At 43.5% G+C, this 14634-nt stretch overlaps 1 protein-coding gene across 2 annotated transcripts in view; it reads right to left on the bottom strand.

The window, feature by feature from the left end:
• The window catches only part of ZNF292 (zinc finger protein 292), an 87413-nt gene extending 84656 nt beyond the window's left edge, over positions 1–2757 (bottom strand). The window contains exons 1-2 of one of the 2 annotated variants that reach the window (XM_022552259.3): positions 2665–2757; positions 2269–2465 (exon numbers count right to left, since the gene is read on the bottom strand). In XM_022552259.3, coding sequence (XP_022407967.2) covers positions 2269–2436 — 168 coding nt within the window. In that variant the 5' untranslated portion in view covers positions 2437–2465; positions 2665–2757. Of the gene's footprint in view, positions 1–2268; positions 2471–2664 lie in introns of those variants that run through there. The other variant, XM_089921816.1, reaches the window with a different exon arrangement.
• Between the last annotated feature and the right edge of the window lie 11877 nt (positions 2758–14634).

Here is a 14634-nt window from a genome sequence, read left to right as displayed (position 1 = left end):
GTTTCAAGTTACCTCCCATCTGGCAAGACCAAATTGGAAACTTATCATATATATATAAATTATATATATATATAAAATGTTCTACAGGGGATTTTAAACATCAGATACACTCTACTATTCGAATAATGGAGATCACTTTTAAATGCATTTACATTATTGTGCGATTTTAGTGCATGCAATATGTCATTTTTGAAATCCACAAACCCAGCATTTGTTTTATTACTATTTCATGTAGCACTGGTCAATAAAAGCAATTTACATGTTGTAAGACTAATCACTTAAAACTAATACAGGAAATTACCTTCATGCTGACAAAAAGGAATACTGTTTCATACATTAAAAATAATTTTAAAGTGACAAATATCTGATGTTGCATATGCTCCAAATTAAGTCCAACTTGTATGAGATTCCACTTTCCCAGAATTATTAATCCTGATTATACATATTGCTGGTCAAGACTATTTACAGCAATAAGCCTTAAATCCATCAATGGAAACTGTTACCTGAAAAATGTCTTTCAGCAAAGCTAGACTTTAATACTTTTCACTGACTGAAAAGCTAACTTTACTTACAAATGAAAGAGTTCCTTTCATGGGCATCTTATTAAAGTTGTTTTTTTAATCTAAGATAAATTTTTAAATCTGAAAGACCAATTAAGAATGAGTGTTTACGGTCAGGATAGTGAAATTAGTAAATTTCAACAATTCTTTAAAACTAGGATTCAAAGGAATGACAGAATCTCTAATTATGCCATAGGTATTCACCAGACCTATATTACCTTAAGTGGGTGGCTTTCACATTGCATTTATTCCCAGACAAGTCACCATGCAATCTCACAAAGTTTTTTTGTTGTTTTGCTTTTTAAGATAACCGCCATCAAATAATTTGCGACAATAAGGTGCACAGAACGATGGAGAATTTCTGGGTATGGGATCAAGTACCCCTGATCTTATAAAGAAAGATTTCAGAACTTGGAGGCCAAATGTTAAGTGAAAATGTGATCTACTGTGACATGCTAAAACGGTCCACCATTGCTCGACCTTAAGTTCAGTATCTTAACGAAACAACTTCTGTATAATGACATGTTCACAAGCTAACTCTAAATGTGACCCGTATAAATTCTTTTTCTTCCTCAAGAAGATAATCTAACCAAAATCTTGACCACAGCCAGCAGTAGCACCTTGAAATTTCAAACGTAACTGGAGGGTAGGTAATCAAGTCCAAATGTAGACACAAACTCCCCGATTTCTATCAAGCAAACAGTGCTATTAACATTCCAAATCCTGGTTAGAACGCAGTTACTGGAAAGCAGTGTCCTTGTGCAAGAAAAGAAAGGAAAGGCCTGAAACTGACCTGAGCACGGGTCCACATGAACCTCAGTCTTCTCCGTTCCACCGGGAGGCCAAACAGGGAAGGCTCCAAGTAATAGGGGGGTGGGAAGACGGCAGAGGAAGGGCAGAGAGGAAACCACACTCCTCCAAGGGTGAAGGCAAAAGAGAAGCGGACTCTGGAAAAGCCGCTGCACAGCGACATCCGACCCTAGGATACACATACAGGGACAGCTTCTCTCCACCGAGGAGAGCAACCTTTACCATGGAAGCGGTGCTCCTAACAAGTAAAGGCAGGAAGGGACAACCTCCGCGCCGCCTACCCCCGAACGTCTCGCCCAGCTAGAAGGGGTCGGCGGGGACTGCTACTCGGAACATCAACAAAGGCCCCTTCAGTCCTAAGGCGAAACTCGAACAACAAAGGCCCGGAGACAGCGAGAACGGGGCCGGGGGCGGGACGGATGAAAGCAAAAGGAGGCAAAGGAATCAAACCAGTGGGGGCGGAGGCCCGTTGGAGTGGGACGCGGGGGCGCAGAGGCGGGGGGGGGCGCGGTAATCCCCAGTGCACAATAAGAGAAGGAGGAAGGGGACCTGGCCTCCATTCCCCCCTTACCCTCTCCTACGGCGGAGAGGGCTCCAGTCCTCGCAGTCTGCATCTCTCGGCCGCGGGGACCGCGCAGTCCCGAGTTCGGGGAAGGGAAGGGGAGGGGGGATTTTCCGCCCTGACCACAACTCCCTTCCCCCAGCCGGGAGCCGCCGACAACAACCGCCACAACGGCAGCCACACAAAGGCGCCTTCCTCGTACTCCCCCGCTCCCGCCCGGGCGGCGGCGCAGACGGTGCCAAGGCAGCGAGGACCACCGCACGGCCGCCAAGCGCTCGCTCGCCCTCTTCCCCCTCTAGCAGGGGGAAAGGGGGAGGGGACCCCAGGCGCCCTCACCTGGCACAGCTGCTGACAGTACTCCGTGGCCGCCTCCACGGCCGGCACCCGGCTCTCCCGCAGCTGTCGCTCCAGCTCCTGGAGCCGCTCACCCAGGCGCTGCAGCTCCGCGGCACAGCCGCCTCCGCCGCGACTCAACCTCTCCTGCTCGGCCTCTTCGTCCGCCATCTTCACACCCCGCTCCGTCGCGTACGCACCTGGGTCACGTGATAACACAATGCCACGTTCGGCGGGGTCACGTGCCGGGCGCGCTCGCACGCCGCCGAGCACGTACAAAGGGCCCGGTGGGGAGGATGGGGGGCGGGGAGAGTGGCGCGAGGGAACCCGAGGGAGGTGAAGGGAAGGGGAAAGGAGGAGGGCGGGTTTGGGCGGTACGGAAAACCGCGGTTTACTTACCCCCAGCGGGAAGTGGGCAGCAGCGGACGAAATGGGCGGGCCGGTGGAGGCCTGTTCTCGGTCACGTGAGGGCCGCGAGCCGCGACGCGGGGAAAAGCCTGGGGAGGGGCTCTCTTCTCGACCGTCCGGATCCCGGCGTGGCTTTCCCCAGTCTCCGAAGCCTTCTACGGACATATGCCCCAGTTCCCCAAGAGGACGGGTGAGGGAGAGCTCTGGGTGGGCTGGGGCATTTGCGATTGGCCCGAAGGCAGGCCAGAGGCAGGGGAAGTGGGAGCAGGTAAAACCCACCCATGGACCAAGAGCGTGAGAGCCAAAGCGGGACTATGAACTGTCAAAATTGTCTCCGACTTCTCACCAGGAGAGGGAGGAGGGATCTAGTGCCTGAGGTACCAGATCTCGTCCCACTCCCCTCCTTGTCAGTCCCAAGAACGCCTCTCCCTTGGAAACACAATCTCTAGGGGGTTGAGGCAACAAAGAAAAATACCAATTGGGTCAGAGCAGAATGAGGTCCAATCCTCAGTCTGGAGAACGGAGCAAACTCATGAAAAGCATAGCTTAAAAGATTTCAGACTGTGAAATTGTGGACGTTGGAACCAGGTGATTTTTAAACCACGAAAACATTTCTTGAATAACTGATAGCCAACTAATCTGTTCCGCGCGATTTAAGACTCTCCTGCACACTACAGAAATCACCGCCACATAAAACACGCTCTATATGAAAGCTCTTGAAAAGAAAGTAGGTCAAGAAAAAAAAAAAGACAGCAATAAGGACTCCATTAAAAATCACAACGGAGGGGAAGTTGCTAAAATAAAAGAACAAGGTTATCGAGAGTTATTACAGATTCAACAGCATTTTTTCCTGGTGCTGCAAATAGAGATGGCATTCTGAACCATATTTTATTTACAACCTGGAAAGAATGGACACTTGGCACTTGAACAGAACAGTAGAAGTAGTACAAAAATTCAAGTGCTTAAGCCTAAAGTTCAGAATAAAACAAATATTTTGTTAGTAGTCGAAAATTAGACAAAAGGCTAATCTTTCTTACAACTTGTCTACAGAAATTCAGAAACAATGATAGTGATGAGGCATCTGGAGATTTCTAGTATTAATAGAAAATGTTCTAGACAGTATGTTGTCCAGAATGAATGTTTGTAATGCATCAGTGATGGTGATGTTTAAGTGCCATTATATAAGATGAGTGGGCACAAATGAACCCCTTATAAAGGCCATTATCAGCTAAAATAATAGTACAGCATATTACATATTAACAATACAGGTTCTTCAAATAGTTACAAATGGAAGAGGCTGGGGAGTACACTCAAGGGCTAAGGAACAAAGATGTAAAAGTATCACTGAGAGCTTAAAAAGCAACAATTAGGGCAGCTAATGGATTTTAATATTTGCAGCTCACTCTCCCAAGTGAAGTATTTTAGATGTCCAAACAAGATTTCTCCAATGTATGTTCTTAGGATAACCGTTAAAATATAAAAAATGAGAAATATGAGATTAGCCACATATACCAGTAAATTCAAGGACATCTAAGGCATCAAAGGCTAGCAAGACACATTTTCACTTCAAGCATTATGATTTACACCACACCTAATCTATAGAAAGAAAGAAAAAAAAAAGAAGAAAGGAAAATATATCCAAAGAGAAATGTATCCACTTATTGATTAAAAACAAAAAGCCCAAGAATGTAGGTCATTTCCACTTCCTGCCCATGACAGCCCTAAAACCAAAAAGATTTGATTAGCAAATTGATTCTGAGCATTATCACTGACTTGCAAATGTCCCTCAGCTTGGAAGATTAAGTCCTTCACTTTTATTTGGTATCTTTCCCCCCACCTTCCTCTTCCTGCATTCCTCCGTATTAGAATCTACAGAAAGTGTAAGGACTAGGGGTGAGTGGCGTAATTAATGACCATTTATTGAGTACTTATGCGCAGGCACTACTTGATATGGGGAAAATCAAAGGTGAATGAAAACTATCCCTGCCTTGAGGAAGCTTACAGTTTTGAGGAAGAGTGACCTGCAATGGCAGTTCGTACGACAAGTGTTCTATTATGAGAATGCATGCAGATTCAATTCTGATCACCAAAATCGTCTAAGGTGCTAGCTGGAATGTCCATCGAATCTCTACAGAAGTGCAGGTTTTTTTAATTAAATGAGGGCTGGAAATACTTTACCTTGACAAGTCGACCTTGTATTCGAGACCTCAGAAATTTCATTCTTATCCATTAAAAAAGTGTATCAACAAGTACACATGACGTACTTACGTCCATTTGTTCTTGTAATAACACTGTCAGTTCACGGGAATCATTGCACACACGCGCACACACACCCCTACTTACTGAGACGTTCCTGGGGGAATTCGGAGGCCCGTTCCATGGAGAAAACAAGCATAAGCCCCGGGGCCAAGAGACTTGGCGTCTCTGGGGACCTCAGTGTCTGCGCCGCGAGTGCCCTTGCCCATTTTGGACACAGCGCGACTGCTATGGACGTGATACAATCATATGGACCTTCAGTCCCAAGAGACTCGATTTCAGAGTAAATCTGGGAGACAGAAAAAGCCCCCCACCCCACCCCTGCGATCAATAAAGCCGGGGAGACCCTTAGGAGACAGAGGTCGCTGCATCCAGGCCGCGCCTGCCTGCCTGCTTCACGAGTTTCCCGGGCTGCCCCGGCCCCCAACTCGCTAGTGCACTTTTTTTTTTCCCTCTAAAATTCTTGAAATAGCAGGGCCTGGTGGCAGGAAGGGCGCTGGGTTGTGCCTGCTAACAGAGCCAGAGGGCCGCGCCAGGGATGCGGCGGGCGCGGCGGACGGCTCGGGGCTAAGGCTGGGCACGTCCTTCCGACCGGGGCGCCGAGCAACCCCAGCACGCTGGGAGAGAGCGCTGGCCTCAGGGGGTGGAGAGCGCCCCGCCCTCCCGCCGCCGTTTCTCCCTTTCCCGGCTGTCTCCTGGGGCCCCGGCCACCGGGAAGGTGCGCAGGGCTGGAGCCGGGCTGAGGCCGCCTCCGATCTGCTCGGCTAACCGTGTCCTCGGGTCCCCACTCGGCCGAGGCGGGACGGGACTCCCCTGGCGCGGCACGGCGCTCGATCGCCTGGCAGCTGCGCGGTTGCTCGCGCTCTTCGTCCAGGGGCCGGCGCTCAGCAGCCCCAGCCCCGGCATCTGCCGGCGCGGCTCTTCCACCCGGCGCTGTGGATCGAGACCGCAGGGCGGCTGTGGCTCGTGGTTCGGTAGCCGCGGGCGCCCGGGGCCTCCAGGCCGAGGGATGCTGGAGCCTCTCCAGGGCGCGGCGGGGCTCCGGGGCTCCGGAAACCGACAGGGCGGGGATGCTAGAGTCTGTGCTGCGGAGGCCGCGACGCGGGCACGGCTGCTGGGTCTCGGGCGGGTTCTACCTGCTCTCATCCGAGGGGCTGGGCCGCGAGGCCCCAGACAGGCCGCCTGCTGGGTCTCAGAGGTGAGGGCCGGAGTCTGTCTGGGGATCGGTCCAGCAGAAAGTCCCCCCGGAGTCTGGGAACCACTTCTGTGTCCGCAGACACAAAGAGAGAGCACGGGTTGAAGGTCTGTTGGAATCGGTTAAAAACACACCACACTTTCCCGAGGAAAACATTTTTCATGAGAGGAGCAGCGAATGGAGTCCAATCAAAGTTGAAAACACGAGGCAGGTGCTGTGCCACATATTGAAATGATTCCAAAGGCACCGGAAACGCTGGGCCCGCATTTAAAACGATTCATTCTAGTCCTTGCGTTCTTCCCAGAAAGAAGATAGCATGTATATTTAAATAAACAGGTAGTTAAATGAGGAGAGATATTTGTATTGCCTATTCGGATTTTTATTTTTCTTTCCATGAGGAAAAGCCAGGTGCAAATGAGAAAGATTAATACTATTCTAAGGAAAATGCTTTTAAGAGAGCCTCAATTATTCAAACGTAAATTAACCGCGAAATAAAGCAAAATAAATCTTGGAAGCATAAATGTGGCATACGCTATCTCTGTAGAGAACCCCTGAGTTGATTCACAGCATCTCTCCCAAGAAGAAATATAGAAATTGCCTTTAGAAAGGCAATATAAAAGTGCCTTTTTCTTATATTTTTAAGTTTTCATCATTGTATCTCATTTACCTCATTGGAAACCCATCAGAGAGTATCACTTTTGTGGTCTCTGGATTTTAAAAAATAGGGCTGTCAAAGTGTGATGAACTTGGAAATGCACAGGTCTCTCTTCCCATTTTAGGACATCAACTTCTTAGGAGTTTTGCTGATTTCTGTGATTCTTACAGACGTATTCTTCAATATAACAACAGTGGCAGTAATAATAATTCAATTAACATCAATTTGAGTGTTTAGTGTTCTGTTCATATACTGGACCAGGATCAGTCCCACCGAGTGCTTACCCTCTATCGTACCTTTACAAAAATGTTCACTTGCTCACTATTCCTCTCTCTACATCCTCACCCTCGACTTCCTCTCTAATCAGGGCTCCTCTGTGAAGTCTTCCTTTGTCTTCCTGGTGGAGTGAAGTCTGGATACATCTGTCACCAGAGTAGAGTTGACTGATTTGTTCTGCTTTCCCTTAGCCCACCACCCCCCTTCCCATGCAGAAATAACCACCCATTAAAACTCCTGTAGCTTTGATCTACTACTTACTGCATTTTATTTTTTTTAATGTCATACCATTTTTTTTTATTGGAGTATAGTTGCTTTACACTGCTGTGGCAGTTTCTGCTGCACAGCAAAGTGAATCAGCCAAACATATACATATATCCCCTCTTTTCTGGATTTCCTTCCCATTTAGGTCACTGAGTAGAGTTCCCTGTGCTATACAGTAGGTTCTCATTAGTTATCTATTTTATACATAGTAGTGTATATATGTCAATCCCAGTCTCCCAATTCATCCCATGCCCCCTACTGCACTTTAATTCGAAATCCCTCATCTTGCCTTTTATTATAGTTAGTCTATAGATGAGCCTTGCTCATGAGCCTGTAAGCCCTTTGAGGGTAGACACTGTGTCTTATATCCAGGCTCCCTTCTCTAATATTCCTTGGCACATTTCAAGGTAAAATTAAGTAGTCAATAAATGCCCATTGAACTAATTCAATTCTGTTTATTTTTGACTGTCATAGATATAGATTTACACTTATCCTCATATTATCTAAAATATCCTAGACTATACAGGATGAGCAATGATGCTCTCTAAACTTTAGGAACTTCTTTACAACTGCCTTTCAAATATTTTGGGGACTCTACTTTTTATCAACAAAATTATCTATAATCAAAAGTTATAGCAAGTAGACTCAAAAGAAGGCAAGATAGATGCTCAGTTGTTACACTCTATCAGATGAACTGCAAAAACACAGGCTCTAGCTTTCCCTTTCACAAACTTAATCTGTGCTTTAGATCTAATTTAATTTTGTCTTTTCTCTTACATTTTGTCACAATATTGATTTTTGTATTGTGTTCTCGAGAGAGTCTAAATTTCCAGTCCAATTGTTTTCTTAACATAACAATCTTTTCTCAATTTCTTTACCACGAGTTTACGCACTAACATCTAGTGCATGCTTAATGTGGGACCTTACTACCATCCTAGAAATCTAAGGAGAAAATAAATGTAAGAAGATTACCTCTCAGTCCAGGTAGGGCTTATCCTTCAGGATCTGAATTATCTTACAGCAGAACCTCTAAAACTTTAGTGTGCATAAAGATCACTTGAATAATTTGACTTAAAGGCAGATTCTCAGGCCACACCTCTAGAAAGTCTGACTAAGTAGACTGGAGTTGGGCCCTAGAAACCTGCTTTCTAACCATCACTTCAGGATCCTTCAGATCATACTGTTCTAGACCTGTAGTTGTCTAATTTCTGCCTTCCCTTCCTTCCCTCTGACTCATGGCCCTTGTACCAATTTTGTAAAAAAAGAAAGAAAGAGGGTTTCCCTGGTGGCGCAGTGGTTGAGAGTCCGCCTGCCGATGCAGGGGACACGGGTTCGTGCCCCGGTCCGGGAAGATCCCACATTCTGCGGAGCGGCTGGGCCTGTGAGCCATGGCCGCTGAGCCTGCGTGTCCGGAGCCTGTGCTCCGCAACGGGAGGGGCCACAACAGTGAGAGGCCCGCGTACCGCAAAAAAAAAAAAAGAAAGAAAAAAAAAGCCTAAACACTTTCCTTCTTGCTCCACCCACCACCAACGGGCACAAAGCACTTAAAAAAAAAAAAGTTATAGCTAACTCTTCATAATTTGTTCTAATCATCCTGTTATCCAAAGCCTTTGTTTTGTGAATCATTTGACTCCTAAGCCCCTAGTTCAATGTGCAGCACATGGGAGGTGTGTTCTCAATAAACGTGCATTTTTCAACCTGTTCCTCATGCATTCCCTAGCAAGGCTACTTGTTGAGGAGAATATTACTTCTTAACAGCTCTATCAGAAGTGGTGTGAAGGGGTAGGGGAAGAGAGCTCAAAGTTTTGTCTGTATTGGACTTCCCTGGTGGTCCAGTGGTTAAGACTCTGCACTCCCAATGCAAGGGGCACGGGTTCAATCCCTGGTCAGGGGATTAAGATTCCACATGCCTGGTAAGGGAACATGCCGAGCAACCAAAAAAAAAAAAAATTCTCCCTGTATTTATAAGTCTTAATGACATGTATTTTTTATACATATAAGGGTAAGTGGACAGGGAAGAAAGACAATGTAAAATTTGATTTGTAAATTCCAAATATCCATGGTTCTGAGACTTCCTAAAATTGCTAATTAGGTGCCATTAATTTTAAAATTACATAAAATTTTCAAACAGCAAAGAAAGACATAAAATAGAAAATAAACATCTTCCTCCATTCCTAACCTCCAGGATCAAGTCCCACCCTGTTACTTGACTCAACAATGGTTTATTTATTCTTAAGAATTTTCTTCTTTTCCCTGGTGGTCCAGTGGTTAGGACTCTGTAATCTCACTGCCAAGGTCCCAGGTTCAATCCCTGGTGGGGGAACTAAGATCCCACGAGCCCCACGGTAGCAAAAAAAAAAAAAAAAAAAAATTTCTTCTGCATATATAAGCAATATGTGTTTATCACCACTGCTTTCTTAACAAATCTACTCATACCACTCAGCTGGACAGTCTCCCACTTTACTTTTTTCTCTTAAAAATTAATTTACAAATTTTCTATATCATCATTCTTTGTAATGACCCTATGATATTCCATGGTATAAATGAAGGTAATTTAATTAATTATTTCATGGAGGAACAAGTTGGTTCTTTTCTCTTTTCTTTTTTTTTTTAACTATAAAAATGCTGCAGTGGCCTTCCTTGTGCATATATTTGATTATCTGAGCAAGTAAGTATGTATGCGATAAATTCTCCAATGAAGATTTGTTGAATCAAAGCAATTTGTGATTTTAATTTAGTCAGATGTTGCTAAATTGCCCTTCCAAAATGTTGGACCAGCTTATAGTCCCATCAACAGTGTAGAAAAGGACCGGTTTCCCAGGAATTCTTAGTAGAACTATGTTTTGTCAAGCTTTTAAAACAATTTCATAATTTAAAATTAATAGCTCATTTTGATGAGCATTTCTTTTTGTTTTTATTTTTTGCTGTACGCGGGCCTCTCACTGTTGTGGCCTCTCCCGTTGTGGAGCATAGGCTCCGGACGCACAGGCTCAGCTGCCATGGCTCACGGGCCCAGCCGCTCCGCGGCACGTGGGATCTTCCCGGACCGGGGCACGAACCCATGTCCCCTGCATCGGCAGGCGGACTCTCAACCACTGTGCCACCAGGGAAGCCCTTGATGAGCATTTCTTAAACTTTGGGACAAACTGAGGATCTCTTTTAAATTGAAGTATAGTTGATTGACAATATTATGTTAGTTTCAGTTATACAGCATAGTGATTCAGTATTTTTGCAGATTATATTCCATTATAGGTTACTACAAGATATTGGATATACCTCCCTGTGTGATACAATAAATCCTTGTTGCTTCTCTGTTTTATGTATGGTAGTTTGTATCTGTTAATCCCGTACCCCTAAATTTCCCCCCACATACACTTTGGTAACTGTAAGTCTGTGAATCTATTTCTGTTTTGTATATACATTCATTTGTATTATTTTTTGGATTCCACATATAAGGGTTATCGTATAGTATTTGTCTTTCTCTGTCTGACTTACTTCACTAAACATAATATTCTCTAGGTCCACCCATGTTGCTGCTACTGGAAATATTTCATTCTTTTTTTATGGCTGAGTAACATTCCATTGTGTGTGTGTGTGTGTGTGTGTGTATACCACATCTTAAGCCAATCATCTCTTGATGGGCATTTGGGTTGCTTCCATGTCTTGGCTATTGTAAATAGTGCTGCTATAAACATAGAGGTGCATGTATCTTTTCAAATTAGTGTTTTCGGTTTTTTTTCAGATGTATATGCAGGAGTGGAATTGTCAGATCATATGGTAGTGCGACTTTTAGTTTTCTGAGGAACCTCCATATTGTTTTCCATAGTGGCTGCACCAATTTACATTCCCACCAGCAGTGTAGGAGGGTTCCCTTTTCTCCACACCCTCTCCAGCACTTATTGTTTGTAGATTTTTTGATGATGGCCATTCTGACAAGTGTGAGATGATACCTCATTATGGTTTTGATTTGCATTTCTCTAATAATTGGTGATGTTGAGCCTCTTTTCCTGTGTCCTTCACTTTTTGGCAAAATTTTCCATTGCGTTGTGAGGTCTTGGAGCTTCCAATCAAGTCTATATCATTCTCTGCAGACTAAATAAATTACAAATTTAACTTCACCCAATATCCGTATTGCTTTTTAGCAAACTCACAATGGAAAATTTCAGATCTTTCTATAAATATTTACTGAAGGGGGTCTATACAAGTCACAATTTGCAAGAATGATGAGAAAAATAAAGATGATAAGACACTACTCATGCAACCTTGAAAGTTTATTTAAAGCACATTTGATTCATTTTTAAGTCCTGCTTTTACTCGTTTGACAGGAAACGCAAGCAAAAAGAAACGTAAATTTCTCATGGTTTCTCTTTTCAGCTTTACTCCCCTGCTGTGTTGTGCCAGTCAGCACTCACTAAGAAATGATTCTTACTTTCTAAATGATGCACCAAAGCTGCAGACAGTTGAGTACTTGTAAGTGTTCAGTTACTTTCTACACTTGACATAGGGCAGAGCACCAAAGAAGGAAATCCTAGAGGAATGGAAATGACAGCAAGACCCTGGCATCTTGAGGGAAAGGTAAAAGAAGTTGCCTCCTTGGTTCACTGAATATTTCATATATAACATGTAACTATTACTAGAAATCAAGCCACTTATCATTTGTCAGTAATACAAAAGGGGAATAATATACCAGAAAGCCATTCTATCAGCAGAAATATTAAATAAGAAGGAAACATTAGCTCAGTCTTAATATTCCTTTTTTGTTTTTTTGCGGTACGCGGGCCTCTCACTGTTGTGGCCTCTCCCGTTGCGGAGCACAGGCTCCGGACACGCAGGCTCAGCGGCCATGGCTCACAGGCCCAGCCGCTCCGCAGAATGTGGGACCTTCCCGGACCGGGGCACAAACCCGTGTCCCCTGCATTGGCAGGTGGACTCTCAACCACTGCGCCACCAGGGAAGTCCTTAATATTCCTTTATTGATGTAAGAGAATAAGTTTTCCCCTTAAGGGTATCTTTTAACATCTAAATTAATAAACAATTTCAAACATAGTATATTCATGGAATTTCATATTAATATTATACAGAGTTAACAATTGTTTAAAACTGTGTCTGATTTAATTGAATAAACAAAATAAGAACGAAAGAGGAGAAATAAAAACCAATACCGCAGGGATTCCCTGGTGGCGCAGTGGTTGAGAGTCCGCCTGTCGATGCAGGGGACACGGGTTCGGGCCTTGGTCCGGGAAGATCCCACATGCCGCGGAGCGGCTGGGCCCGTGAGCCATGGCCGCTGAGCCTGTGCGTCCGGAGCCTGTGCTCCACAACGGGAGAGGCCACAACAGTGAGAGGCCCATGTACGCAAAAAAAAAAAAAAAAACCAATACCGCAGAGATACAAAAAAATCATAAGAGGAACAGTTACATGCCAATAAATTGGACAACCTAGAAGAAATGGACAAATTTCTACAAACATACAGCCTGCCAAGATTGAGTCAAGATGAAACAGACAATGATATCACTCATATGTGGAATCTAATTTTAAAAAATGATACAAATGAACTTATTTACAAAACAGAAACAGACTCACAGACTTAGAAAACAAACTTATGGTTACCAAAGGGGTAGCATGGGGAGGAGGGATAAATTAGGAGCTTGGGATTAACATACACACACTACTATATATGAAATAGATAACCAACAAGGACCTACTGTATAGCACAGGGAACTCTACTCAATATTCTGTGATAATCTATATTGGTAACAGAATTTGAAAAAGAATGAATACATTTATATGTATAACCAAATCACTTTGCTGTACATCTGAAACTAACACAACATTGTCAATCAACTCTACTCCAATTAAAAAAAAAGAAGAAACAGACCAGTTGCTAGAAATGAAATAGGATCTGTGATTTTAAAAAGTCCTTGCAAACAAAAGTCCAGGAGTAGATGGCTTCACTGAGGAATTCTACCAAATATATAAAGAACTTATACCTATCCTTCTCAAACTATTCCAAAATATTGAAGATAATAATAAATAATAAATGCTGGAGAGGGTGTGGATAAAAGGGACCCCTCCTACACTGTTGGTGGGAATGTAAATTGGTACAGCCACTACTGAGAACAGTATGGAGGTTCCTTAAAAAACTAAAAATAGACTTATCGTATGATCCTACAATCCCACTCCTGGGCATAAATCCAGAAACAATGAAAACTCTAATTCGAAAAGATGCACGCACCCCAATGTTCATAGCAGCACTATGTATAATAGCCAAGACATAAAAGCAACCTAAATGTCCATTGACAGATGAATCGATAAAGAAGATGTGATATATATATATATATATTTGAATATTACTCAGCCATAAAAAAGAAATTACAGCAACATGGACCTAGAGATTATCATGCTAAGTGACATAAGTCAGACAAAGACAAATATCATATGATATCACATGAATGTGGAACCTAAAATAATGATACACATGAATATGAAGATTGATTCGATGTGAGAAAGACTTGATTCGCCATTGCTGGCTTTGCAGATGTTAGGGAGCTACCAGCCAAGGAAATCAGGGCCCTCTAGAAACTGGAAAAGGCAAGAAGATGGATTCTCTCCTAGAGCCTCCAGAAGGAATGCAGCCCTGCCAAAACCTTGATTTTAGCACAGTAAAAACCTTTAGGACTTCTAACCTCCCGAACTGTAAGGTAACAAATTTGTATTATTCTAAGCTACTAAGTTTTGATAATATATTACAGTAGTCATAGGAAACTAACACAAGTGCTAATGTCATGGAAGGAAAATAGTTTTTAAACTGATCAATTTTAGTATAATTAGGACCAACAACTTGAAATTTTAAAATAGACATATTTAAGATAGATGTTAGAAAAAATAACAGTAATTTGACTTAGATACAATGTATTAAAGCCAACTGCTAATGTGTTATTATTATTTAATGTAAAGGACGTTATATTAAATAGACTCCAGATTCTTGATGCAGAGGGTGTTTCCGCGCTTGTTCAGTGGCATGATACTCAGAAGCCGAGTAAGCCTTTCAATCATGTTATTTGTGCTTTGTTCCCCTTTACTAAAATAAAGCAGCCCCCCATTAGAGTGTGTTGAATTCAATCAACGTAGCTGGATTTGGAACTTTAATTTCACTAGCAGTATCAGAAGGTTCACTTGTACCCATCTCTCTCTGGGGAAGATTGCCTTCCTGTGTAGTCTGATTTCCATAGTTACATAGAATGAGAACCTGGCCCCTTGAAAACAAGGTATTGATCTGGCCAGAATCTACCTTGTTCTTATTCATAAAAGCTAT

The sequence above is a fragment of the Delphinapterus leucas genome, chromosome 12 (genome assembly GCF_059928025.1).
Source record: "Delphinapterus leucas isolate spDelLeu-1000000601 "Yukka" chromosome 12, BTC_Dleu_Yukka2, whole genome shotgun sequence".
In the NCBI taxonomy this organism is placed as follows: domain Eukaryota; kingdom Metazoa; phylum Chordata; class Mammalia; order Artiodactyla; family Monodontidae; genus Delphinapterus; species Delphinapterus leucas.
Note: the sequence above shows the minus strand (reverse complement) of the source record. Positions and strands in the feature narration are given on the sequence as shown.